The 26,831-nt window shown below is 41.9% G+C and overlaps 1 protein-coding gene across 1 annotated transcript in view; it reads right to left on the minus strand.

Moving 5' to 3' along the window:
• Nucleotides 1-26,831, minus strand: part of tln2b (talin 2b) — a gene marked incomplete at its 3' end in the record, with an annotated part of 77,197 nt that overhangs the window by 13,348 nt on the left and 37,018 nt on the right. The window contains exons 7-43 of the mRNA XM_083916184.1: nucleotides 24,773-24,900; nucleotides 24,400-24,463; nucleotides 24,084-24,188; nucleotides 21,174-21,329; nucleotides 20,449-20,550; nucleotides 20,294-20,370; nucleotides 19,124-19,307; nucleotides 18,631-18,744; nucleotides 18,106-18,214; nucleotides 17,276-17,484; nucleotides 16,940-17,038; nucleotides 16,204-16,371; nucleotides 15,576-15,870; nucleotides 14,141-14,307; nucleotides 13,222-13,350; nucleotides 12,060-12,173; nucleotides 11,776-11,889; nucleotides 11,542-11,676; nucleotides 11,186-11,314; nucleotides 10,954-11,056; nucleotides 9,755-9,963; nucleotides 8,995-9,114; nucleotides 8,686-8,883; nucleotides 8,021-8,160; nucleotides 7,416-7,509; nucleotides 6,883-6,972; nucleotides 6,658-6,780; nucleotides 5,931-6,074; nucleotides 5,573-5,734; nucleotides 5,281-5,421; nucleotides 4,369-4,550; nucleotides 3,225-3,357; nucleotides 3,016-3,117; nucleotides 2,720-2,890; nucleotides 2,033-2,179; nucleotides 936-1,037; nucleotides 668-787 (exon numbers count right to left, since the gene is read on the minus strand). Coding sequence (XP_083772310.1) covers nucleotides 668-787; nucleotides 936-1,037; nucleotides 2,033-2,179; nucleotides 2,720-2,890; nucleotides 3,016-3,117; nucleotides 3,225-3,357; nucleotides 4,369-4,550; nucleotides 5,281-5,421; nucleotides 5,573-5,734; nucleotides 5,931-6,074; nucleotides 6,658-6,780; nucleotides 6,883-6,972; nucleotides 7,416-7,509; nucleotides 8,021-8,160; nucleotides 8,686-8,883; nucleotides 8,995-9,114; nucleotides 9,755-9,963; nucleotides 10,954-11,056; nucleotides 11,186-11,314; nucleotides 11,542-11,676; nucleotides 11,776-11,889; nucleotides 12,060-12,173; nucleotides 13,222-13,350; nucleotides 14,141-14,307; nucleotides 15,576-15,870; nucleotides 16,204-16,371; nucleotides 16,940-17,038; nucleotides 17,276-17,484; nucleotides 18,106-18,214; nucleotides 18,631-18,744; nucleotides 19,124-19,307; nucleotides 20,294-20,370; nucleotides 20,449-20,550; nucleotides 21,174-21,329; nucleotides 24,084-24,188; nucleotides 24,400-24,463; nucleotides 24,773-24,900 — 5,079 coding nt within the window. The remainder of the gene's footprint in view (nucleotides 1-667; nucleotides 788-935; nucleotides 1,038-2,032; nucleotides 2,180-2,719; nucleotides 2,891-3,015; nucleotides 3,118-3,224; nucleotides 3,358-4,368; nucleotides 4,551-5,280; nucleotides 5,422-5,572; nucleotides 5,735-5,930; nucleotides 6,075-6,657; nucleotides 6,781-6,882; nucleotides 6,973-7,415; nucleotides 7,510-8,020; nucleotides 8,161-8,685; nucleotides 8,884-8,994; nucleotides 9,115-9,754; nucleotides 9,964-10,953; nucleotides 11,057-11,185; nucleotides 11,315-11,541; nucleotides 11,677-11,775; nucleotides 11,890-12,059; nucleotides 12,174-13,221; nucleotides 13,351-14,140; nucleotides 14,308-15,575; nucleotides 15,871-16,203; nucleotides 16,372-16,939; nucleotides 17,039-17,275; nucleotides 17,485-18,105; nucleotides 18,215-18,630; nucleotides 18,745-19,123; nucleotides 19,308-20,293; nucleotides 20,371-20,448; nucleotides 20,551-21,173; nucleotides 21,330-24,083; nucleotides 24,189-24,399; nucleotides 24,464-24,772; nucleotides 24,901-26,831) is intronic.

A 26,831-nucleotide genomic window follows, 5' to 3' on the forward strand; every position in this document is an offset into this window, starting at 1 on the left:
TACACTGCATCCTTCTTCTCATTGGTGTCACTGTACTACTCAATTACAATCATGTCCTAAACTGGCATGTCTCTTATCCAGCGGGTGAGTGAAAAATGATTTCAAGCACCCTCAGCGAGGGAAGCGGGCACTACACCTTTAATTTACAGACTGAGATTCATGGGTGGGTGGTACTTCATTATGAGCATCACTATAGGCTTTTAGATTTGTAGAGACACAATGTCGCCATGGTAACCAGAAGGGTTTCTAGCAGCCTGTTATATACAAGATATTGATAAGAGCTGTGTGCTTATTAGCTCAATGTTTCCCCACATTGCTGTCCTCTGGACTACACAGAAAAAGCTTAGAGAAAGACTATGTGGGTGCTCAGAGTAATGGATGCTGGAGGGGTATATTTCTGTTTGATCCCACAAAATCATAAGCAGCCTTAAGGAAGGGGTGTCATTTCAGAGAAGTGTAAACATCTGTTCTGATCAGTGCGTGAGTCAGTACAGCCGAAATAATTTTTGGTGTAAAATGCAGACCGAAGCTGATATTTCAATCTGACATTTCAGAGACACAATTGCAACACATCGGGCAGATATACTGCATGATGTGTTAAATCTTTCATAAGGAGTATGTCATTTTCCCTGCACACTCCATAGGAGTAGAGGGCATGGCTCCTCACCTCCTCTGGCTCTGCAGTGGCTGCAGCGAGGCGTCCTTGGTGTGCTAGCTGTCCATAGTCCACTGTCACCTGAGAGGCAAGGCCGCCAAGTTCTTCAGGGCAGGTTACTGATTTCGTCATCTAGGGACAGAGAGAACATACATCACCAGCCGAGGTAGATTAATATTTCTCCAACCCTACAGACAAATATAGTCATTGTAGATTGGAAATATAAAGAAAAATATACACAGAGTCAAGCATGGAAATCCTTTTGCATTAGAGCACTCACCATCTCCTGTGCAGTGATAGCGATGGCCTTAGAGAACTTCACCATGGTGGTCTGGTAGTCCACAAAAGAGCCCTCGGGTTCAGGAGGTGTACCTTCATCCAGCTGTGAAGATCAACCCTTTAGTACTCATCCATCCATAGTGTATAGTTACACTACGTGTTATTACACTTGGTACCCCATTTATGTGAGACTTCGGATTTAGTTTGGAACCACTTTACAATAAAGCATTTGATAAAGGGTTGTTGAGGTTTTATTTTAATATTTCATTAATTGTTATGAATTTGTTCAGCCATTTTTTAAAGGCCTGGTCTAAGAGCTTAGGTAAATCGAATCGATTAAGACTGGATTTTGGATTTGGATTCAAATAAAATATTATTTGCAGCTGCAAATGTTAATAAGTGATTAATAAACTGGCCTCACAGCTATGTGCATGTAACCTTCATCTGGAAAAAACATTATTGCAGGGGATAGTCCAAACTTAGGGTGAATCATTTAAGATGTCGCTATAAAGATAAATTGAGCTATGCTGGTAATACCAATATTGGATGCACACCATTTAGCAAGTCTTTTTTTGGTACAACTTTTCTTAACAATTAAAAAGCAATTAGTGAGAACATAAAACCCCTTTAATGTATGCACTCTTATAAAATGGTTCCACTTTATATAAGTAATGGAGTTTTAATGATACAGTAGTTGCTCTCCTATGTTTAAGCTGAATGTAAAAAAAAAAACACAACAAAGAGAAATAATCTAAGACAAGTGTATTGTGCGAGTATGAGCAGATCATCATCAATTACTAACTGCACTGTCAACACAATGACATATCCCCCAGCAGGATGAGTAACAGCTAACATCACCAGTGGGCTGTGGATTTAAAACTTGTCATCTACTGGACTAATGTGAGCCACTGAGAGCCACACTCACCGGGGAATCATTCTTTCAGGGAAAGCTCATTTTGCTTTCAGACAAATAAGATGGGGAACAAATGTGCCTGATATCCATTTAAAAGCACCTGAGCAGACTTTTCATGAGTTGGTATGGTACATACTGTATATGCATTCTCTATCAAAATACACACACGACACAACCTTACTTACCCTGCCCATGGCCTCAGCGATGGACTCCACCATGCCCCCTACCATGCCCCCTTCACTGGCTGCCTCATTCAATGTCACCATGATGTCGTCCACTGCCTCTTTCATTAGTTGGGCTGCTTCAGAGATGGCATCATGGGTATGGGACGCCTGGGGACAGTCAGCTGATTAACGTTTCTGTGACACTGTCTTGGTCTAAATTTATTAGCTTGACGACAGAGTGTCCCTACAGCTGGTAAGTATGTAGTGTCTAACTAGAGGACACTTCACAAGTGTGGATTGTTGTTGCTGTAAGGACTTGTTTATTCTAATTATTTAAAATCCAAGTAGAAAATGTAACAAAGTTCCCATGCTACACAGCAGTAATAGAATGGGATTAGATGTTGTGCAGTGAACAGGTTTTTTAAAATGATAACAATCAACACTAATTGAGAACCATAATACCTAGTAAGAACTTGTGATTATTTGTTTTTTATGAGTTTGATAATAGCAAAAGATAGGGGATTAGAAAAACTGCGGCAAAATGACATTCTTTATTATCCTCTTAAAAAACAAACAAAAAAAAAACCCTTGAAAAAAACATGATTAAATCACTGTATTGACCTGAAATTTAGTTTAAATCTCAGGTCATCCTTGAAATAGTGGTCATGGTAGGCTGAACACACCATAGCTATATGAATTGCTTTGTACCTTTGGGTTTCCCCCGCCTTCCTTTGCAGCATAGAGCATCTGCAGGGCAGACTCAGACAGGGTCTTGGTCTGGTCTAGGATGGTCATCTGCTGCTGGTGATCGTGCAGCTTGGAGGCCAGACCCACCGATGCCACAACGAGTGGATCAAAGTAACTTGCCAGCTGGGTCACCTGAGAGAACAAGTGTAAGAAAGAAAATTGTCTGAGGAAGGTTTGATTCACAAGATAGAAAACAGACAGAATTGTTTTTTCTGTCTAAACCCAGAAAGGATGAAGGGATATGGTCAGACCAGCACCTTGTGTCCTAGTTGGGCAGCTTCGCCTCGGGCCGCTGTGGAAACAGGATCAATCAGATGCCCAATCTCCTGCACAGAGGATGTCAGCTGCTCCTGGAGCGCCTGGTGAGTTACAACAGCAGAGAATTACGGTATAAGTCACATAAGAAAGACTGCAGATCCAATTAAGTACTCTCTCAAGATAGAGCTGATGGGGTACTTGAACTCACTTCCATGGAGATATCGTCTCTGCAGGGCAAGGTCTGCCCAACTGCTGCTAGGGAAGCTTGCTCAATGTCCCGGATACACTTATTGATGTTATCAATGGAGTAGTCACACTCCCTCTGTCCTGGTGCCTTGTCCCTATCATCAGATATGTTGAAAAATATATACATAAATACAGTTTGACATTGTGAAACATCAGTATATTTATTTATAAATGATTCTGTTTTTCCACGTTCCACATTCCTGACACCAGTTTCATATCTATACGCTAAATTTGAAGCTACAGCCAATAGCCGATTAACTTAGCTGAGCATAAGCAGGAGGAAATAGCTAGCTTGGCTCTGTCAAAAAGGTAAAAAAAAAAAATCCATGTTCATCGTCCAGCACCTCTGAAGCTCGCTGAGTAATAGTTCAATCTTTTTTGTTGAATCTGTAGAAAACTGAAACATAAAATCAGCAAGTTGAGGTTTTACAGGGGGTTTTGTGCAGGAGTGTTATTTGGGTGGGAGCAGTAGCTTCCTGGAGTCATCGCCATGAGGTTGCTAAGCAACCAGTGGACACTGCTAAGCCTTGATAATCCTGTGTGTGTATTAGGGAAGGTTTTCGTTACCACCGTACTCTACGGGGGAATTGTTGGGTCTATGTAAATCATAAATAAGTCATAGAGTGTGGTCTTTACCAAGTTTGTAAAGGGTCCTGAGATAACTTTTGTTATGATTTGGCACTATAAATAACATTGAATTGAATGTGTTGGCTTTAGCTTCATATTTAGCATACTGACATGAGATTGGTATCAATCCTCTCAGCTAACTACTGCTGTTAGAGTCATGTATGCAGCTGATTGCAGGACGATGATAAAGACAGAAGTGGGTGGAGTACTACCTTTGACAAAACGTGCTGCAGATGCACCGTGGTTCATCATTTCACCACTGCTCTATAGTGTTAACTAACAGATTACAAAGCACCAGGAACCTCATCAGATGATAAACTAATGTGGCAATTTCTTGCTTAGCAGAGCAGATATCACAGAATAATCCTTCTGGTTTCAGGAACATTTTTTCCTCTAACTGTGAGCAATGAGCATTATCAACTTTGATTTAGGATAATCTTGCAAAGACAGATGTGGCGGTAGACGGGATTAATAAAAACCTGATGGAGGTGATGAGACTCTTGATGGAGTCAGAGACTGTTCTGGAGTGACCGGCCAGTATGGACCATGTGGGAGGATCTTTGGGGTTGAGGACCAGCGCACGAGCTGTTTCCAAAAGGTAAGTGGAGCTATCGAGCATGGAGCATGCTGAACGCACAATGGGCTCCTGTGCTGCTGAGCCCTGTGGAAATAAAAAGATTAGTGCAGGTGAAACAACAGCCCAGGTAGCAGCTCAACAGCAAAAAGCTAACCACATTGGTTTGACAGAGTTGTTAATATTCCTTGACTACCTCTGAGAGATCAAAGGTACAATCAAAGGGAGGGATGAGATTAGAAAGGCAGCTTTACACAGATGCAAGAAGAAACACCTTCAGTCTATGATCCGAGCCAAAGCCTCCCTCAACAATTAGATTAACAAGCTGAAGATTAGAGCAGCTGTGCTGAGAAAGAGTGCCGTTAAACACTGCCCTCCAACAGATTATAGCCATAAAGCTTTTAGAGGACTGTGCGAGAACTGTTCCGCTCAGATTGAAAAAGAAAAATCCATCTTTCTGCTCCAGTCTTTCCTTGACAATAAAATACAACGGAAAATTGGACCTCAATCTGATTCCCACTATGTTCACTGTACAAAACTTTGTGTGTTGGTTTCATAGAATGTAAATAGTTAAATACAGTCTATGGGTCGCTCATACATCAATACCTGTTTGAAGAGGATTGAGTGCAAAGTCACAAACATATTCATGAAATCTCTCTATAGAGTAGCTTCAAGATCTTCTGTAGGATGAATGGGAAAAAATGACTAATTGGATGTTACTCGGAACAGATAGATTGTCATTTCATTCAGCTGCCTCTATAAGAACTGAAAAGAATGTCCTAAACAGGCATCAAAGAGCATCAAAATGGATGAATACCTCATTGCTGATTTGTGCTGGGATGCTCGCAAACTCAGGGTTGTTGGCAAAGGTTGACAGGTTTTCTACAGCCTCAAGGAGCGGGGTCGTGGCAACACGGCATCTGCTTCTGTTGTCTTCAGAAAAATCCCCATCTAAGGCCTAAAACAAGACGACAGGATATAAATATGTGTCCATTCATATTCATAGTTTTGTAAGGGGCTGAGCTATACGCACATTGACAGCTTCTCACGTGACGAAAAAATTCAGTAACAAATTTACACTCAACGTTTTGATCAGTTGGGGAGTTGACCTTGATGGTTTTGACAAGGTTGGCTGTGGTGTTGGCCACCTCTTTGGCCGACTGGACAAACTGTCTCCTAGCCACGGGGTTGGAGGTTTTAGAGGAAGCCAGTCGGCAGGCGTTACAGAGAGCTGAGGTGTGCTTGGCTACAATTGTTGCTGCAGACAAGATCTGACAAACAGAGAAACACCAACATATAGGAAGTGGGAGTTGTATGAAATGAGGAATTCTGGTGTGGTGTGTAGAGTAAACTATTTATGACATTTATTCAAACTTAATGAGCCATTAAATCGCAGTCACAAGAGATCTATATAGCCTACTGTCCCAGTGGAGTCCCCATATGCCAGGGAATGGTCCTGCTTCTTACCTGTGAGGGACTACTGGTTGGGTCCACTAAATTCTGACAAGCCATCTGTATAGCCTGGTGAGCCCTTGCAAACTGGATGGGATCGACAAGCCCCTCATGGCCTGACTGACTATTTGGATCAGACACACCTACAAGATAAGAGGCCTACAGGGCAGAAAACAAAAACAGTGTTAGATTAATGTATATGTTTGCCACCAGACTGCTTCTTCATTGTCCTCCATTTGTCATCACAGACAAGCTAACACCCCCACCTGCCGTCCACATTCTCTGACATAAATACTGTACATACATAAGTACATGAATACATGAATAGATATATATTGTAAACATTGTGCATAAAAGAGGAGCTTTCTGCAGAGGGAACAAAAGATCTGTCAGAGAGTGCCCTTTTACAGACAAGGCAACTGAATGTTGCATGAAGGTGAGCATGTTGTTTTACAGCTTTAGGAGTGGTCTGTAAAACCTTCAATGAAACCTGACTGTCATGGCCAAGTGTCCTACTCAGGTCGAAATGCCATTTATGAATGGATTTTGCCTTGTCAAGATATCTAAATATATATTTACATGTATTTTTAGAGGGCTGTATCAACCTTAAAAAATGCTTAACAATTTGTTTTTCCGGGTTGAAATGTAACATGATTAGTATCAATAATATTGCAAGGTAAGCAAAAAAGAGTGCAGAAATGAGTGCAGTGAGTGAGTAGTTGGTACCATGCTGAGATCTCACCTGTCCTCCAGCCTCCGTCAACCCACACAGAGCTTTAGACGCCACACCCACGCTCTCCCCAAAGGCCACCACGTCACCCGTCTTACAGTGCTGTGAAATACCTGCCATTGACTCTCCTAGGACCTGAGAAAAGGAGAAAACAATTACATCTTCAAAGGCCTACTACGTAAAATATCTCCTGCAGTTTAAGTGTATGGTTCACACAATTATTTTGAAAGCCTGTACCTTTGAATTCTCCATGACGCTTTCGATGCAGTCAAAGTAGGAGAGCTCATTGACAGGCTCGCTGGGATTATCTAGGAGTCCTCTGACAGCCTACACACACAAACACACACACGCACACACACACGATTTTAACTTAAACTACAATGGACAAACCACTGAACAGTCTTGGTATGATATTAAACTTTTATCAGCCACTTAATTTAGAGAAAGGAAACACTTTAAATGTAAATCAAGCTGATGAGAATATACTACCTTGATAAATAGTGATCCTATCTTTAAAGTGCACAGCCTTGTTGCCATTTTCATTTATTTGAGTGAATGTGGGCTTCATTAAGCAAAGTCAGTGTCATAAATGCATTTACTTTAGTTCTGAATTGAATGTCCATCTACAATTAATGGCTCTATGGGAGAAATCAAATGCAAATGTACCTAGTTTCCCTGATTAAAAATAAACAGGCATGTACAGGCAAGAGAAAACAGTCATGAAGAGAAGGAGAGTCTGTGTGTGGTACAGTGTATGTGAGGACGGCTACCTCCAATTCCCTCAAGGCGTTGTCACACTCCTTTTGTCCTGCTGCTTGCTGGGTACAGAGCGTGATCAGCTGGTTAATACTCTCTGTCACTGCCCTGAAACACACAGGCAGCCACACAGGCTTTTTAGCTCTTACATGTGTCCTCCGCATGCACACACAGCCTGGATTCACTCACACATGCTTTCAGCTCCCCTATTCAAGCGTGGCACTGCTCGCCTCTCGCTGTGATAGGCTAACACGTAGCACAGGAGTGCAGAGATTGTCCTGAGTTTGTGTTCAGCCTTGCTGAGCACAGACAGGCCCTAAACAAAGCTTCCATCTTCCTAATTAGACAGAGAGAAGTCAGTCAGGCCCAAAGCCCCGCAGGACCAGCTGTTGGCGTCTCTCTAAGTACTCCTTTTAGCAATGCTGAACAAACACAGTTTGGGAGTGGCATACAGATGCAGCAGAGAGACGTTTTGTGATATTTAAGTACAACATTTTTGATAATTTGATACAGGCTCAAATCTCAGTGAGGATTCATATTCAGGACAAAAGGGTTCAGGTTACTATCAAATATTGAGGAAATGAAATTGTCTGACACATCAGGTGATAGCTTATCACACCTTGCTGCCACAGCTAGAAGATTCTTAGCATTGGCTGCACCTGGATCCACAGACAGAGACTTGGCAGCCAGCAGCAGCTTACTGGATGCCATGGAGATGTTCTTCAGATTACCAATGACTTGGATCTGGTCGTCCTTGGTCTGCACCGGCAAGGAAAAAGAAAATACAGGTGATTTTTTTTAATGGATTTATTTACTGCATCGGCAACAGCTGTCAAGGGATAAAGTATTGTAAAAAATGTATTGAATGTGTCCCTACCACCTATATCCTCTTTCCTCACCCAATGGGGCTCTTTAAGCCTGATTAAATCTTGCGTGTCATGCTACATCAACTCCAATCCCAGATGATTTTTACAAATTAATGAGCAAAATAACCAGAACAAGAACATCACAAGATCTCATTACATCTGACTGTGTTACTGCTCTTGGGTCCAATCATGTGACAAAGTGAATTAGATGAAAAGGTCTAATTAACAAATTACTTAAATAGTTTAGGTTATAATGTGACACTAAATTTGAGTTGAGGCTATTCAGCATTTATGACTTTTGCCTTTGTCCATCAAAGAATTGAATGCTCCTCCCTGTGTGTACAATACTGATGATAGTGGATTACCTTTGAACTGTTTCAGTGGAGTGCGGAAGGGGCTGTATGATCATGCAACCTACTTGGGTGTGTCCTGCCATCTCAATGCCAGCATCCAGGAACTCATCAAAGTCTTGGCTGAACTTCCCGGAGGCCGCAGCCAGCTGGCCACTTGTTCCACGAGAGGAGTGGACGACCTCGCCTGCAGAGTGGTTGAATTCAGCTGCTGTGTGGTTCAGATCACTCTGGGCCTCCTGGAATGTCTTACTGCAGGAAGGGAGCTTCAAAGACGAAACAAACCCAATCAAATAGAAATGACCTATTCAGTAATGGGGTTTTATTTGAATATATTTCAATACAGATGTGTTTGTGTAAATACAAATGGGACTCACAATATCCACCAGCAGCTTCTTGCTGGCCTCGCCAATGCTCCTTAGGGCCATGTCAACATCCTTCTGACCTGGCAGGCAATTCACGCAATTATTTAGGGAGTGGGAAACTGCTTTGGCCACCTGAAACACAGGAGGACTGCCATTAGTCATTCGAACAATGTGCTCCATAATACAACGTCCCAGAGTGAAGCTATAAGGGGAAAACATCTCAAATGCAAATTGGGCTCACAGCATTGCACAGTAATCCGTGTCACTAATTTATGCTGCTGTCACAGATATATGCCAAACAATATGTTTATCCCCTGAAGGGCTGTTGGAGAATGGGAATTTTACTCTGACAGTCCTCCAAGAGGAATACCAAGCGAGAGAGAGAAAATACAGAGAGAAAGAGAGAAAATAGCAATGCTTAGAGGGGATGATTGTTATGGAAAGAAGAAATGTTTACAAACCAGTAGAGGAGAGAGGGAGAGAGGGAGAGAGAGAGGGGGGGAGAAAGAGAGAGAGACAGAGAGAGAGAGAGGGGGGGGAGAGAGAGAGAGAGAGAGAGAGAGAGAGAGAGAGAGAGAGAGAGAGAGAGAGAGAGAGAGAGAGAGAGAGAGAGAGAGAGAGAGAGAGAGAGAGAGAGAGAGAGAGAGAGAGAGCGAGAGCGAGAGCGAGAGCGAGAGCGAGAGAGAGAGAGAGAGAGAGAGAGAAAACACAATGTGATTGTATACGTGAATATAACTGTCTCTGGGGTTTATATCACGGAGAGCTTTGCTACCTGTGCCAGTCTCTGCTGACTCTCAGCATCTCCTGGATGAACCAGGGCCTGATGGGCTTCATGGATCAGCATGGCCGAGCCCTCCATGACAAACTGGGCTGAATCCAGCATTGCAGCTGCAGCCTGAGGCTCCTTGGTACTGGCTGCTACACCTCTGGCTGCTTGAGCCAATGTCCTTAAAGCCTGTGCTGTTTCTCTGGCAGCCACACCTGGGTACAACGAGCCACACATTGAAATGACAATGCATCATTATGATCATAGGGATAGAGAATATCATGAAGCAAACCAAATAATACCAGTATAATAACAGTACATTCTAGAAAGGAAAGATACAGCCTGACTGTTTCATGTGCATTCTAGATATCTACTGAAGTAACTATGGATATAATATTTTACAGATATAAAGGAAATATAATGTCCACATTAGCCTGTGTTGTCTATAGTTATGTGGTGAAAATAAATAATAATGTTCATGTGGAAATTGAAACTGACATTTTACTAAACATTAATTTCATCTGATTAGTTTTAGTTTGCAGCAGTCCTCTTTAAGCACTACAAACTGAGAGGTATGTGTATAATTTCCTGTCTTTATGATAATTGTAACTGCATTGTGCAAAACAGCTTGCAGGGGCTAGCCCTACCACACTGAAAAAAACTCTGATACTGAAATGCTCTCATTGTTTAAATAAACGAGTTAATATAATAAATATGGCTCCACATGGGAGGTGTCCTTAACTTATTATACACAGAGCTGAGAAGAAAAGCAGCAAATTGCATCAAATTGCATTAACCAGCCAAGTGGACCCATTTGCTGATGGAATGTTAAATCTAGTGAAAATAAGATTAATGAGTAGCGAGCAGCACCGTGGGCCACAGCATGAAGTACTGCCTGGGAGCATTTGTAGTTAAAAATGCTTCTCTCTTCATCCCTCCTCCCCTGATATCCTCAATTGGGCCGGAATTGACGGCCAAACAGCCAAGCCATGTTAGATCCAAAGGGTTCAGTGTGAGGAAATAGTGATAGCACAAATAAAGGAGTCATAATCTTCACTGCCTGCTTTATTCTCACACCCCCACTTGGCACAGTTTAAAGAAACAACTTTTTTAAATTAAAAATGACAGTCAGCAATTCGCTACTCTAGATTAATAACTGCTTAAGCTTCTGCAAACTTCCTATGTGTAGAATACACTTATCTTACCTGTATAATGTTCATTGCCCTGTGCAGCACATGTGAGCAACTGGGCCATGGATGAGCCCACAGCCTTAGACGTACTTCCTAAATCCTGAGCACATTTCTCCAGCTGTGGGAGCAAAATAACACACAAGTACACCATTTGATTCATAGTTGTGGTCTCACCATTGTCTACAGTTGGATAGCTACAGTATAATGTTTCAAATGAGCTTCACAGGAGATGTTGCTGTGTACTGACTGTTTCTCCAGGAAGAGGCTTGAGTTGGCTGTCAATGACGGACATCTTTGCATCCTGAAGCTCACTCTTCAATGTTTGTACAGTTTTGAGGGCTGAATCGATCTCCAGAGGACCGCAGGCTTCGTGGGCCTAAAAATGACACACTCATACATTTTACTCACATGCAAACATCCATTATGCAGTGCAGACAGGACACATGCCTATATGCTGTGTGGTATCTCCAAAGGAGATCTAAGAACTGGTCTTACGTAGGTGCAGCCTTACAGCAAACAACATGTAGCAACAAATTTCCTGCATCAGTGAGATGACTTTTGCTATCTCTAACAGTGTTGTGTTGTTGCTGTATGTAAAGATACCTTCAGGGTGGCCGTCCTTAGCTCCGCCAGGTAGGTAGCCAAGTTCTTGGCACACTGACCCAGTTGCATACCAGCAGCCTGGTCAGCCACAGTCGGAACTGCCGACTTTGCAGACGTCACCATCTTACTTCCAGGCTGAGAGATGGTGACAGAAGAACAACAAATTCATAAGCACTAAAGGAGACATTTTTGTGTATATCTCATGACAGAAAGTTTGACAATGAAAGGTCTGACCTGTAAAAAACTCTGGCTGGCCATGATGAGAGCTAGCTGGGCTCCAAGCTCCTCGGGCTGGGCCTGGCTGCTCCTCATCCCCTGCACTAACTGAGGAATACTATCTGCTACTGCCTGCAATAAAACACCAATAATGTATCATTCTATATCTAAATTATCATGTTTAAAGGGGCCAAAATTACGAATATACAATATACATATCTTGGGGCAATATTTAGATTTTCTAGTACATTATTTGGCAATATATTTTTTAATGCATCAGTAAAAAGAGTAAATTATCATACCTTGCAGCTGTGTACAAGCTGTTGGTGTGAGACAGTATTTTTGTTGGAAGCAGCAGCATTTTGTGCAGCTGCGATGGTCTGAGTAGCAGCAGCGGCTGCCTGCTTAGCAGCTATCTGTTCAGAAGATACAAATTGAAATAATTTATGCTAAAGTAAGAGAGTGGTGCCTGGCTGAGAGTAACATTCATGCTGTCATGACCTGTACTCGGAAAAGAGATGTTCTAATAAAACTGAGAGGGGCCTAAATTTGCAGTGCTCAATCTTTCTTTCATGGCATAATCGGCATTGCTCTCCCCTTGTTGTGTTTAAAGAACTGAAAACATGCTGCTTAGCTCGCATAAATTCATAGACACAAGACTAGCTTTGAAGTGATGACAAGATTGAAAACAGAGGGAGAAGACATTCATGGTTGAGTGGATGAGGAGGCCAAGATGATAAAAGCGAGCCAGTATGCATGACATCATTATAGGCCTACTGAGAGACAAAAATTTAGACTGAACTGCATGTACAGTAGAATTGACATATAAGGTAGGTAGAATTTTATATATTATTTTTATTTACTTCTAAACAAAAGTATGTGCACACTTGTATAGCAGCTGAATGACAGTATGTAAGGAGACAAAAGGTAAGATTGGGTTTAAGTGGTGACTGTGACTGTGAATTGTTACATGAAGACTTGCAGATTCATGACACTTCAATGATCTTCAATGGCTCCCACATTTCTCTGATGGAGGCAATCGTTGGCACCATTACTGTGACCATCTGATACAAGGAGGAGGACTGAGATATATGCCTGAGCTGAGAGGGGGTAGTCATTAGGGGCAAACTGATACCAAGGGCTAAACACAGATCTTTACACTCAGATAGCTCATTAACAGCCCTAATGGGATTCATAGCTCACTGCTACGGGAAGTAACACAGACAAATAAACTAAATGGTCCGTATTTGTAAAAATGATTGCTGAGGCATTTCATTATTCACATTCTGGCATGTGTTTCCTTTAGCCTTAAGTCTAATCTCTTCATTTATTTCTACCAAGGGATGAGAAAGGAAGAAAGAGATGTTTGTGTGACATCTTTACTGGTAGGGATCAACAAGGAGAGGTGTTTTGTTCAAGGTCAAACAACAGATTGATGAGAACACGTTGGCTCCAGTGACTCACCTCCAGCCTGTTGACCAGTTTTTTCTTTATTGCATTCTGAGCCGCAGCATTAGTGGCTACACGTAGTCCCTCAGCTGCCTCTCGGAGCCTCTGCTGCTGGTCCTCATTCTCTGGGTAAGCAGCCGCCCCCTGAGAGCACATAAACACACATGTAAACACACAGACACACATGACGATGACACATATAAACAGTATATAACAATAGCTATCAGCAATGAAAGTTTATCAACTCTGGTTACACACATTGTGCAATAGATGTAAATAGGCATTCAGCTCTGTGTGCTTTCTCGTAGTTCCCAAGGAAACTGTCAGTGCCAGAATCCCACCTCCTCTTTGATAATGGCAGTGATGTGGTGATTAATGCGTCACAGATCAAAAACATCTTGTGTGTCACAGGCAATGTTCCAGTGTCTGGGTATTTCACAGTGGTTGTATCCTGCTCGACAGTGCCAGAGGCTTTTCAAGAGTCACTGATGCTGCACCCTTTTTTTGGGATGTGAAATGATACTGGTTATGTAGCTGGTGCATATACAGTAATGTAAAATGTTGATTCTATCAAATGAAAGCAATTCAGGCAGGCAGGCCCCTTGCTCGGATCACGCTCATTATTCGAGCTTGACTTAGTTTTATGCAAATTTTACACCTGTAACGTTTCATGAATGTATATTGCACAGTTGAGGCTCTATTGTGGCGTCAAAATCTGTCCGCAGACATACAGACAGACATCCACCTGGCAAAACACTTGAACCGCCACTGTGGTTGTTCCAGCTATAGAAGCTGTCGCCAGGACCACATTTTACCATGAGGACGCGCACACACATAGACTCATAAGGTGAAAACAACATCAATGTCGCTGTTGCAGCTGGTAATAACCAATCATATATAATACGTTATATTGTTAGAATAAACCTGCTCATACCTTAGCTGCCTCCACCATCCGGGCAGTAGCATCAGCCAAGAGTTTGGCTGCAGCCAGCAGTTTCTTGGAGTTGTCAACGTCAACTTCTGCCTCTGCATCAGATCTCATGGCATTGACCAAGTCAGAGGTGGCCTGGGCTAAGACCCTGGCCTGACGCACCATCTCCCCTGTTCACACATATAGACACAGTAAGTAAGTCCATAAAGGAAGATGCCCCACACAGCAAGGATATGAACACATAGACAAGCCCATTTTACAGCTGAAATTCAGTTTTTGCTTCGAAGCTGGATTGGCGTCTCTGTCCATGCACATTGCTTTTTTAATGAGAACTCTTTGTTGTGCAGATTGTTGTAAAATTGTATCCATTTCGACAGCCAGGACCTTTTGAATGTGATTTTACGTTTCAGAGTTGTCATTATTCATTTAGCCGTTATATTTTATGGATATTCATTTGAGACTGTAGAGATAATGTACTAACGGAAAATGTCAAATTTTGACTAATCTGGTGAACTGAATAAAAAAAGAATCCTATAGTTTATGCAAACTAATTACAAATTAACTGAGCATAATACAACCGCAGATATTAAAAGGGACAACTACTTTAAGTACAAACTGCATGACAGAATGTCGTTGTGTATCACTGAGAAATGTCTGTGTCTTGCCTAGTCACATCATTGTTTTAACCTTCATGAACTTTTATAGCTGAAGGTTCCTACTGAATCATCCTCTCTCACACAAATCAAAGTCTTTGGAATATATGTAACATCTCCCCACACACTATAAAAAGCTGTGTTTTCCCAAACACCCACCTCCAGCTCGAAATAACTCACCCAGAGAAGTCTGTAAAAGACTGCGAGGTGAAGACATCTATGTGCTTTACAACCTACATCCAATGGCCTTGAGAATCAACCAACATGCTATCTGCAGAATGGACTCTGAATCACTGAATGGTGATATATTGCTACTATTTTCTAGTATCTTGTTGGTTTATAGAAGTAAAGAAAGTTTCTCCTTCCAAAAATGCCCATGTCATGTGTTTTCTTTTAAGTTTCAAAGCCTCCCTGATGCTGATTGAGAGCAGATTGAGAGCTCTGTAGTGGTTTTGGATGACATGTTTTCTACAACCCCTTGAGAATTGGCTGGGTTTGGAAATTCTTCGGCCTTGTGGCTCGAACCATAACAAATAGGCTCAGCTTTGACAATGTTTCCCCAGGATTTTTGGACACGGACATGGACAGTATCATGCAGTCAAAGCACATGAGAACAAGTCAAGTGAAAGCAGGTATTCATCAAAGATCACCTGACTTTTTTACTGTTCAATTCTTGTTGTGAGTAGAAAGAAACTGAAGAGGCACCAGACAACTTTAATTGGAAGTGTTTTAAACGAGACTTCCTAAAGCATCCTCTAGCCTTGAGCACTTCCTTTTGTACTCACCAGCATCGCCCATAGAAGTGAAAATGTTTTCTGTCACGTTCATGATCGTGTCTGTGGCCTGGTCATAACGTCCAATGGGCTCCCCGCAGCTGGCATAGTGGCGGACGTGCTGCAGCAGATCGCTGAGGGCCTGGCTCACCACCCCGGCTGCTGCCCCAACTTGCTTAAGCAGCTCGCCATCGTCGCTGGCTGAGCGGCAAGCCTTTACACAGGTTTCAACGGAGCGGTCTACCAGCTTCCCGGCCTCGACAAGCTGCTCCTGACACACCGGGGAGCTGATCGTTGGGCTCACCACCTGCACCATACATACTTGTTAACAGAAGCTCAGAGGAATTACAAGAGTTGAAGACTAATATTATATAAATCAGACTACACAGTAGTTATTGTCTCATCTAATCAAGTATAATAATTCAGGCCTTTAAAGTGAAAACTGCAACAAATTTGTTTCTGATTTAAAAGAAAACACTTGTTTATAATATGACACAATGAATGTTTTTCCATCTCTCCATAGTAAACTGTAACAAAGCTGCAATGGAGAGTGTAAAACACCCTACTTGGATGAGTTCCTGCCTGTTGGTTTGTCCTTTACCTACTTGGCTACAGAGATGAACAAGTTTTAGAACAGTACCTTGGTGCAGGCTACCAGCTGTGAGGTGGATAGGGCACACTGAGTGGCAGCTGCAATCACCCGGTTCTGCAATATGGTGTCCTCGGCCACCTGGGCCACGTTCTTGGCCTTCAGGACTAGCATAGCAGCTGCATTGGCCACTGCTTTGGCCAGATTCATCAGGGTCTCCTGCAACATATTAATCAATGTCCTTCACTGAAACAAAGCACAGCTGCGCACATGTGAGTGAGGGGACAAGGAGAGTAAATGTTTGTAACATATTTTGTTCAGTTGATATAGTGTGAATAACAGACATCTAATGCACAAATAATAACAGTATTATATCAGTAAAAATACCTTAAGCAAAAGGCAGACACTGATTATGAATTTTAGGAGGTAAATAAATGATATCTCTTAAGTAAAGCTCTAATCTTCATGTAGTAGAATAGCACTGGCTCAAAGTCCATGAGAACAAGAATATGGTTGATATATGAAATGATGATTAATTTTAGTTTCGATGCATATATAGTGAAGGCTACAATTCAACTTAATGGATGTCAGAAACACTGTATTGTCATTTCACTACTAAAAGCTCTCCTTCTTCCTTTCTTATAGAATCCACATAAAGTAACAGTCTAAAAATAAAGCCTGAGGTGATAACTGGAGTGTGTATTGACATTTTTAAAGGGGGCCTGAGAATATGTGTGTCTTCCTGTTTGGCCAGCAGTGTCATAGGAACAGTGAGTAGGCGTCAAACCTGGAACTTTTCATCCGTCTCGCCCTCCCCCATGTGACGGAGCATGTCCCCGCTCGCCTGTCCAATGCTTCCTGCCGCAGTCAGCACTGTCTGTCTGGGCTGTACAGAGATGACATCACCACATTCATTATTCTGGCCTGGCCTGTTCTCACACAGGCCTACAAGAATGATCTAAAACAGACTTCTGGGTCAAGAATCCCGGAATCCTTTCATCTTGACTGGGACACTGATAAAAATCAAAACATGTAATTCAACACTGTATGTGGCTTTGTGGCTACTAGGGTTTACAGTGGAGGATGAAGTCAAAGTCAGTGCAATTATCAGTGGGTGTCTCACCTCAGCAGCTGCAGGCTCTACTGATCTGAGCAGATCTGACACAGCTCCTGCCAGCATCCTGGCAGCACCCATGAGCTTGTGTCCACTGCCCACCTCATCCTCCATTAACGCAGCAAGCAGCTTGACACCCTTGGACATCTCCGTGAGGTTGGATGAGATGGTGGTGATGGCGCAGCCCACTGCTGTGTAGTCAGTTTCCGTGGGCTCACCTGTAAAGGATGGATCACCATCATTACAAACTACACCTCTGCTGTGTATCTTTATTTGTTGTGCTGCTGCCAAATTGATTAAGCTAATCCGCGGGCCAGCTTGCATGTCATATGCTGGAACACACATATCAGTGTCATAATTATAGCCTATTTGAGATGGTTCCACAGAGATGAGCACGTTGATGAAGCAAGTGGCCGTGAAGAAGAAAAACTTTGAATTAGGTAGTGGAGAGAGTATTAAGTTCAACCAAACAGACTGTGAGGTAAGATTAAAACCCTACAAAAGACTGGCAGGAATTTGACTGCCGTTGTGCCACACAACAAGGGGAGCAGAGAGACAGCCTCTGGACAACAAGTTCAACATTTATTTATCAGTAGAAATATCTGTCAGGGTAAAAATTGGAAAAGCTCTTTTATTCACCAGAAAGGGCTTAACGGTGACCTGGAAAAAACATTTTTTATTGATTCACACCTTGGGGTTACAATAATGTAAAGATAAACAATATTAATAAAAAAGCAATCTCCTTTAGAGCTTTGTCCAGCCCAACCTTCATAAACCACAATTCTGGTGTGGATATAGATTAATACTGAAGCTGTATTAGTATTCTCCTGGGCACTCACCTGCAGTGAGATTGACCACAGATGCTGTTCCAGCGGTGATGGCATCAACCTGAGAGTGGATTTCATGTTTGGATTCATCCACTTTGTTCTGAACCCAAACCCTAGATGCCTTTCGGTGGAGGAGGAAAAGCAGAGTTATTGGCTTTCATCACAGTGGGTGATTTTCAGCTCATATAAACTTTCTTGTGCAGGATTAAAGGACTAGAGTTGTACAACACCTATGGCTTTGGAAGCACTTGAGCATTAAATGCAGCCTCCATATTTGCAGCCAGTCCTGTATCCTAAATATATTTGAGAAATATGATGGACTTTGATGTGATGCAAATGCTTAATTTTATCTAAGCTGTCTTTGCTTTAGAGAACCAGAGACTGCAATATCAGAAAGCACACATTCTTGAGTGTTAGAAAAGTAGAACTCCAAGTGTGGCAGTGAATGCTGGGATGTGGAGAAGTAGTGTATGTATTCATGCAGCAACTATCGTAAATATTTCTCAACACTGGGAAGTAAGTGGGAAGGGGACTCACCAAGTCATGGCCCAGAGGAGGCAGATTATCTACATATCCCAGGTCATTTTGAGCCTGCTGCACAGCCTGCATACTGCTGTTTATGGTCCCCATTAGGGCCTGCTGGGCCAGACTCTAAAAAAACAAACAGACACACATTGTAAATGACAAAACCGATCTAAAATACACACAATTTGTACTGTATGTAGACAAAACTATTCCAATCTGATGTCTAAAACAAACAGGCTTTTAGTGTGAATATGAGGAACTTTGAATTCCCTATTTGACTCACAGCCCTCTGGGGTATAGTTGGTTGCAGTTCATTGCTGACAGCAGGGATCACATGCAATCTTTCAAGCACCACAGATCAGATTAATGTGACGTTACATGATGTACCTCAACACTGTGACCTGATATTTAAAACTAAATTAGAGAACTGAGGACAGTGGTGGCGATACATTGTTTTCATCATGAATCTCTCGGTTTAGTTCTTTTGACAAATGCTCTTACTCACCAGTGGGGGCATGTGTCCTCTGTGCATCTGCCCTGTTGTGATTTGCTGCTGGGCAGAGGGCATAGAACCCACATTGAAGGTGTCAGGGCCGCCAACAGACCCAGAGCGAATTATACCTGGAAGAGCCACTGAGCCATGCTCCACACGACCCACACGATTGAACTGCTGCTGCAAAATTGTGGACCTTAGAAAAAGAAATAGAAAGTGCCTTTTTACATTTCATAACATATTTGAATAACAAGTGTATATCATGTAAGATCATAACAGACAGGAGTGTGAAATACTACACTGTCTGCGTGTCTATACAGTAGCATTGTGCTTTGCAAATTGACTTGTGAAGTGTTCTGGATTTGACTATTTTGCTTTGTGTTACTTTAAATTGAGATAATTGTCCCAGATTATAACCCAACTGTTTCTAATTTAGATGATGGAAATTACAAAATTATAATTAAAACAATAATCACACTAACAACTGTTCCCACGGTGAGTAGGCATTCTCAGAAAAGATATTGTAGGGAGAAACATGTCTGTTTTCCTGCCCAGCTCAACAGATGCTCCTGACTCCATTGGTTAATCATGGCTTGTTTTGAGAGGCAGCAATTATGTTTTTGTGCTGAGAACCACAACATGAGTCAATTGGCCCATAAGCAGCAGGAATATGATCCCCCCCCCGCGTTCTGCCAGAGAGCTGTTTCACTAAAAGCCAGTGACAACAAATTTCAAAGCTCTGTGTGATAGAGCCCTGATCCATCAGCTTTACCTTCATTTTCATCAGTTACTTAGCAATGGCAAAATCAGGAGGAACAGCAACAAACTGCAAGATAAAAATGACTGAATATAACAGCTTCTAACAAGATGATAACTTATTTTCCGAATGATGCAGATTTCTTTTATGGCAAAAAAGAAGATCATTTTTGTGACTTCACCCTGAGGCTTTTTCCTACAAGGATGCAATTTAGCAAATTGTATTCTGGAATAGCGAGAACAGCGTTTGTGTTATTTTAAAATTCACACATTTCTTCTCTTGGGGGTAGTGTGGTGGCAGAAATGTCATCACATGCACAATTAAACAGTTGTGTTTTTAGATTCATGACGAATAACTAGACTGCGTTTGTTGAATCAGAATGGTCAACATTCTCGCGCAAAAGATAGAACATGAGCGCTACTCACTTTTTAGGGGACACAGATTCTTCCAGCATGGTGGATTCCTCATCTCCCTCAAGGCCAAAACGATCCTTACTCTGCTTCTGCAATAGGAAGAGCAACACACCTTACAGTCAGCAATGTATGCTTGCATGCATTGTATCGCATTTTTAATTACTTGCCTTCTTAAGAATGATGTCAATGTATCCAGCAATAAGTTGGGATATCTGCTCTCCCTCTGTAGTCTGGACAGAGTAGTAACTCTCCTGGTACTCGCCAAAATCCTTTGTGATGCATTGAAGACAGCAGGGATTCAGGGCAGTATTTTAACATCCATCTTGCATCGCTAATGTAAAACATTCTATACCTAATAAGCTTCTATGGTGCATATTTTTCTTTAAAGAGTTGATTAAAATTCAATGTAGTGTATCTCAAAATTTCTCACTTCAAAGCATTCTACAGAAACGAATGGGCGAATATTTTTTTGGGTTAAATCGATGTTGGCAAATAAACCTTAGAGTATTTTTTTTAATTTGCATAATCTATTAATCTTTAAATGGAGAGCTCCTTTCCAATATAGGAGAAAAAACGACAGTACTAGTGCCAACAGTTGCTAAATAAAATGAAAAAAGCTTTCAGATAAATAATACATCAAAATTCTGCACATTCCTCCCCGGGCATCTATTGTTAACTCAGATGAAATAGCGGGCTAGAATGCTGAAAACATTCAACATTGGAGTCTGAGGTCTCAAAATTTTTAGGATGCTGTTTGCATTGGGAAATGGAAACTAGGGCCAAGATTGAATATATGATGCAGAGCCATGTAAATCACACTTTTCACAGAATAACTGAATATGTACATAGGAGAAGTATTGCTGAGGACTATATGCAGAGAGTCACACAGTACCAGGGTGAAGCTCTTGGGGGAGGCAGCCCATCTCTTGACTGTTGTCAAAGGCCACTCCTGCACCACCTCCTTCGTCTTCTCATCTACTCGCATCACTGACTCTTTGGTTATTCCCAGCAGACGCACGACTAGCTTATTTTTGCCTTTCATCTTTTCCTGTCGGGTAGGAAAACATCAGATAACATTCACATCGGTGCTCAACACCTACACAGATGATTCATTCAAGGCACGAATGCAAAATCCCTGTGCCATTCTGCTGTTGCTACCGTAATACACATGCTGTGTCCGTGGCTTGAAGCTCTGAATGGAGGAGGAGAAGGGCAGCTGTGGACTGACCTAGCATAGGTTCAACCTTGTTTAACTGCTGCTTTATTGAGCAGGGTCTCCACAGGGTTTAGTCACTGTCAGCACTCCAGCATGGTGCTTCCACCAGCTGAGAAGCTACCGTGTCCTCCACTCTCTGCCCACTGAAAATTTATCACAGCTCACTTCAGAGACTGAGCCCACACTTGGCTCCCCTCCAAGGCTGCAAAGGACGACACAAAAATTAGCGGTTTGTAGAGACGGGAGAGCTTAAAATACGCACAGTTTATGTCTCCGGGCTAATTTTTTTACTATCACTGAGAATTGCCCAAAGGCCAAGAAATAGAGAGGCTTCTAGGTTGAGGGCTCTTTAACACAAGGACAGATAACATTATCCCAGTGATCATGATATCGTCGTACAAAGGTTTATTAGAAAGGCCTATTGTTTTAGCTTACATTAGTTGAATGTCAATTCTCAAGGTTGTGTTTCAGCAGGAAGTTTGAGTTCTAATCTGAAGTGGGCAGCTGAGGTGTTATTTTAAATGATTTGACCTTGATTATTGTTTAGGAAAAGCAGCTTGTGTAAGAAATCACAATAGAAGTGAGAGGCTTTATATTGTACACACCTGCATGCATGGCTGCAGAGAAAACACACACACACACACACACACACACACACACACACACACACACACACACACACACACACACACACACACACACACACACACACACACACACACACACACACACACACACACACACACACACACACACACACACACACACACACACACACACACACACACACACACACACACACACACACACACACACACACACACACACTTCCTATGTACAGCATCTGGGAATCTGGGAAGTTTACAGCGACCTTGTCGACTTAGAATCGGCAGTGATTAAAGACTGACAGATAAGAAATGGACGGTTACAATAAACTCTCAGATGTGCCTCAACAAAGCCAGGTCTGTGCTTTTGCCTCTGCTAGCATCAAGAGCAGAGTGCAGCTTGAGTGAATTATTTAACAGTCTTGAAATCTCCATCACTACCTCTCCTCATCGAATGCAGACAGCACTCGTACATGTCGATGCACACGCACTCGCGTGCAAAGATAATCTGAACCCTGCAGTCTGATTTAACTCCGGGGCCAAACATCCCATTTATTGTCCATTAACACCCCGGCAGACGACTGTACACTTTGTCTTTCCTCCTCTTTCCTGCGAGTTCATAACCAAATGAGCTGCTGTCGGAGAGCTTTTATAATACCTGCTGGTGCGACTTCATCCCATTTGGATGCTGCACTTCTGTTCCACTTTCGTGTTCGCCAAACCAGAACGGAACAGAATTGCTATTGTCACAAGTGTTTTACAGCACTGAGTGTGCCACTGAACTGCAAACACACACACACGCTTCCACACTGCAGCTTCATTTGGTGTGATAATGAGGTTTTGTGGTGTTTTCAACAAGCTGTCATACCTGTTTGACAGCACAGTGCATATCACAGCTGCCACTCATTAGCACAGTGCTTGTTTTCTGTAACCAGATGTAACATTAGATTGATATTGTTGAGTAATTACTAAAGGAAAATCCTGCTTATATTTTCAAATCTTTGGCCCTATTTTGTATCAGTTATGGTAACATTGTATGTAAGTACTATAAGTTAAAGGACCAATTCTGCTCATGCTCATTTTAAGGTTCATATTTGTATTTTGGGTTTCTACTTGAAAATGTTTAAATGCTTTTATGTTTAAAAACACTTCTCTTTGTGATGCTGTCTGTCTGAATATACCTGTATTTACCCACTGTCTGAAACGCTCCATTTTAGCGCATGTCTTTTTAAGGCCATCTCCCCAAAAAAAGGGGATCTGATTGGTCAGATTGGTCAGAGTTTTGGCATCTCTGCATGCCATTACAGCCAGGGAATCACTGTAACAGCACTGTAGCATCACTTGTGACATCACAACCGCACGGAAGTCCTGGCGACCCGTTTAAAGGCACTTCTGAATATGGGCTGTGTGCATTTTTCGGTGGATTGAGTGTTTTGATACTTTAACAGAATTTATACAGCACTTTGACTTGCTTTATAATAGAAAACTACATGGAAATATTACTTTTTACAATACAGGACATTTAACTGCTGAGATCTGCAAATGTGGCGCATACTGTAATTGTGACAGAGTTAAACGTAGTCAACAAGCCAACTGTTACTGTTTTACCTTTTTTGGAGGGAAATAGGAATGGTAGTTTTAAAGCTGAACCAGGAAGCCTGTCTGTAAGCAATGATGGGTGTTTACAATGGACAGTTTAGTTTTACCATTCCCCTTTGTCTTATCTTCCAGATAAGTTTGGCCTACCTGGGGGTTTGTTTACAACTTGTAGGATCATCAGACTGCCTTTGTCTCTCCTCTCTCTAATCTAACCTCGTTTTTTTCAAATGCTGCTGCTTCATTTAAAGTACTTAACATAAAGTAACCTATTCTATGCTCATTTTTTGTATTATGTAATGTTTGATGTGAGCCTATTGTTTGCTATGCATATGAATCCAATTACCTCTTTACTGGGGTAAAATTGCATGATTTTAGCTCTTACCTTTACCAGGAAGAAGGACACTCCATATGTCAGCAAGGACCTGGCGAGCTTCACATACTTTACTTTTGCCTCAATCTCTGTCATCTCTCCACAGTTTTTATGGTCCTGGACAAAAAATAGAAGTTACATCTCCACCTCCTTCATTGACTAAACAATAAATATGTTATGAATTACATTATGTGATCTACACGTTTTGTATTTTCTCAATTTATGCCTCAACAGAGAACCAAATACTATAATTCCCATGGGCCGCACACAGTTTCAAATGCACTTTTTTATTTTCAAATGGAACATTCAATCAATGTAATGTACTTACTTGGAATATTTTCTTTTCAGACCCTCTCTGCTTGATGTACTCTTTAGGTAGGAACTCCTTCAGGCTACGGAGATAAATGGCATTTTTACATGGTTACTCTTTTGGGCTACAGGCATTTCCTTTTCTGTTAACATACCTCTACATATGAGGTCATTCTTTCCCTACTGCCTACATATCAGAAAACAGTTGTAACAGCTGACATCACCCCTGAGCTTTCCACTGGAGGAAATCCCTGCAGCAACGGCTTGTTCTGAAGCAGGAGATAACCACTGTGTGTGCACAGCTGTGAAATGAGCATAAAAAAGCACAACACACTGCACAGAGCTATTGAGAATGTTGGTGTAAATGCATCTTTGTGATAAGAAAAGCTTACTCCAGGAATCCGGGCTTGTGTTTGTGCTCCACGTGGGGTCCAAACTGGATCTGAGCTTGGATCCCTGCAAACTCACAGGCTTTATCAAAGGAGACAGGGTGGGATCCATTCAATATATCATCCCTAGCCTAAAGGAGAAATGAGAGTGAAAGAGAGAGAGAGAGAGAGAGAGAGAGAGAGAGAGAGAGAGAGAGAGAGAGAGAGAGAGAGAGAGAGAGAGAGAGAGAGAGAGAGAGAGAGAGAGAGAGAGAGAGAGAGAGAGAGAGAGAGAGAGTGCGGGTTAAGTGTGAGGCAGAAACACACATCTAGAACTTCAACTACTATGATAATTACCCCAAATTCTCCCAAAATAGCTCCACAATGAGCATCATCGAGTGCTTTGAATGCACTGTGGTGTCAGAGACTATGTCTTCTGAGCGAATGACTACTATAAGAGTATTTCTAGAGCAAGGACATAGTCACTGAGACTCATCCTCACAGGGGAGCCAAATAAGATTTGTTTGTGACATTAGAAGCCATTCTGTTGGCTTTCAAATGTAACAGCTCACGCAATTTGTCATCACAGCCCATTACGTGTTATTAAAAAGGAAAACACATTACAGCAATGCATCAGTCTTTCACAATTTCCCGCCTGCATTACAGAGTGGGCCTCAATATGTTGTTAAGAAATCTAATGACAGCATGTTTTTTCCAACCGAGCCAAAAAAGAAAAATCGGCTTGTGTCTGTTTGGTGCTCTTGGGACATCACTTATGTTTCAATGCTTTTTCAGACAGGCTGTCTACATTATCTTCACCATTTAGGTAGATAGAAAGGGAGAAGCCTTTGTTGACATCTTTCAAATGGTTGTCAGTGTGTGCTGTTTTCTCAAGGGGGCAGTCCCCCCTCTCTCTCTTTCTCTTTCTCTCTCTCTCATTTCCTCTTTCTAGTTCACTGCTGCAAAATTTATGACTCCAAAAGCTGAGAGGCCTAACTGCCAGTGAGAAAGGCTCCATCAGTGCTTTTTAGCATTCGCATATCAGTGCACAATGTCGACTCATTCTTATGTCCCATTACATCAATGAAAAACTAAACAGCAGCTTACTGCTGTAATGAGGACAACAATCTCCTCCACTCACAATCAAGTCCTTTCCCCAGTGCAATTCATAGTAGAGTACGTAAGCTCTTACTGAACACAAGACACTCTAAAATTAGCCCTCACAGACGCCATTCACTTTGGTACACACTATTCACTACACATTATTGTGAACTAAGATGCTGTAGAAATAATGGGATGATTGCTTAAAATGTTTTTAGGAAGAAAAAAAAAACATAAACATAAGTATTAATAGATTAAACAGTCAACAAAATAAAAAAATATATATACAGTATGATGATGCAGACCCTACAATGATAGTGGAAGTTTAACACCTGGAATGCAGAGCATGCATTTAATCGGTTTTTGCTCTCATATTCTATTACTGGTAGTTAGATGAGGGAACCAATATCCAGCAGAGTGGTTAATGCAACAGTGGCCACGAAGCCAGAAACCAAGGTGGGTTCAACCTGGATACTAGTCTGTTTAGAATTATCTATACAAGGAGGTAATACTCCACTGACGTCAACAAAAGGGTAGATAGGCAGAACACTCTCTGCTCTTCCATGAGGATGGAATGGTAAGAAAGGACTGTGTTGGCAGGAGCCTATTAGCAAAGTAAAGTGAGAAGTGTTGGGTTATAACGGCCATGCTGGACACCTCCATGAATATAATTAGATGGTCAGGTCAGGTGGCAACCATGGTGCTGTGCATGAAGAAACCAGTGATTGACATCAGCTGTTTCATTCATGCTTTACAATAATGCAAGCGGGACACATGGAGCAAAGCATAGCATGTTAATAGCAAAGCATAGCTAAACTGATGCTATGCCATTCTCTGCTATTCTATTAACATTGAATTAATCACTGGCAGGGTCATTTCAAATCAAAAAGCAAACATGACATTAAGCAGCCAACTGGGTACATGTCTCTATTTGAAGACAGTGAGGACAGACACTGAATTTTCTCAGAGCGGATATGGCAAG

This window comes from Echiichthys vipera, assembly GCF_963691815.1.
Source record: "Echiichthys vipera genome assembly, chromosome: 7".
Classification (NCBI taxonomy): domain Eukaryota; kingdom Metazoa; phylum Chordata; class Actinopteri; order Perciformes; family Trachinidae; genus Echiichthys; species Echiichthys vipera.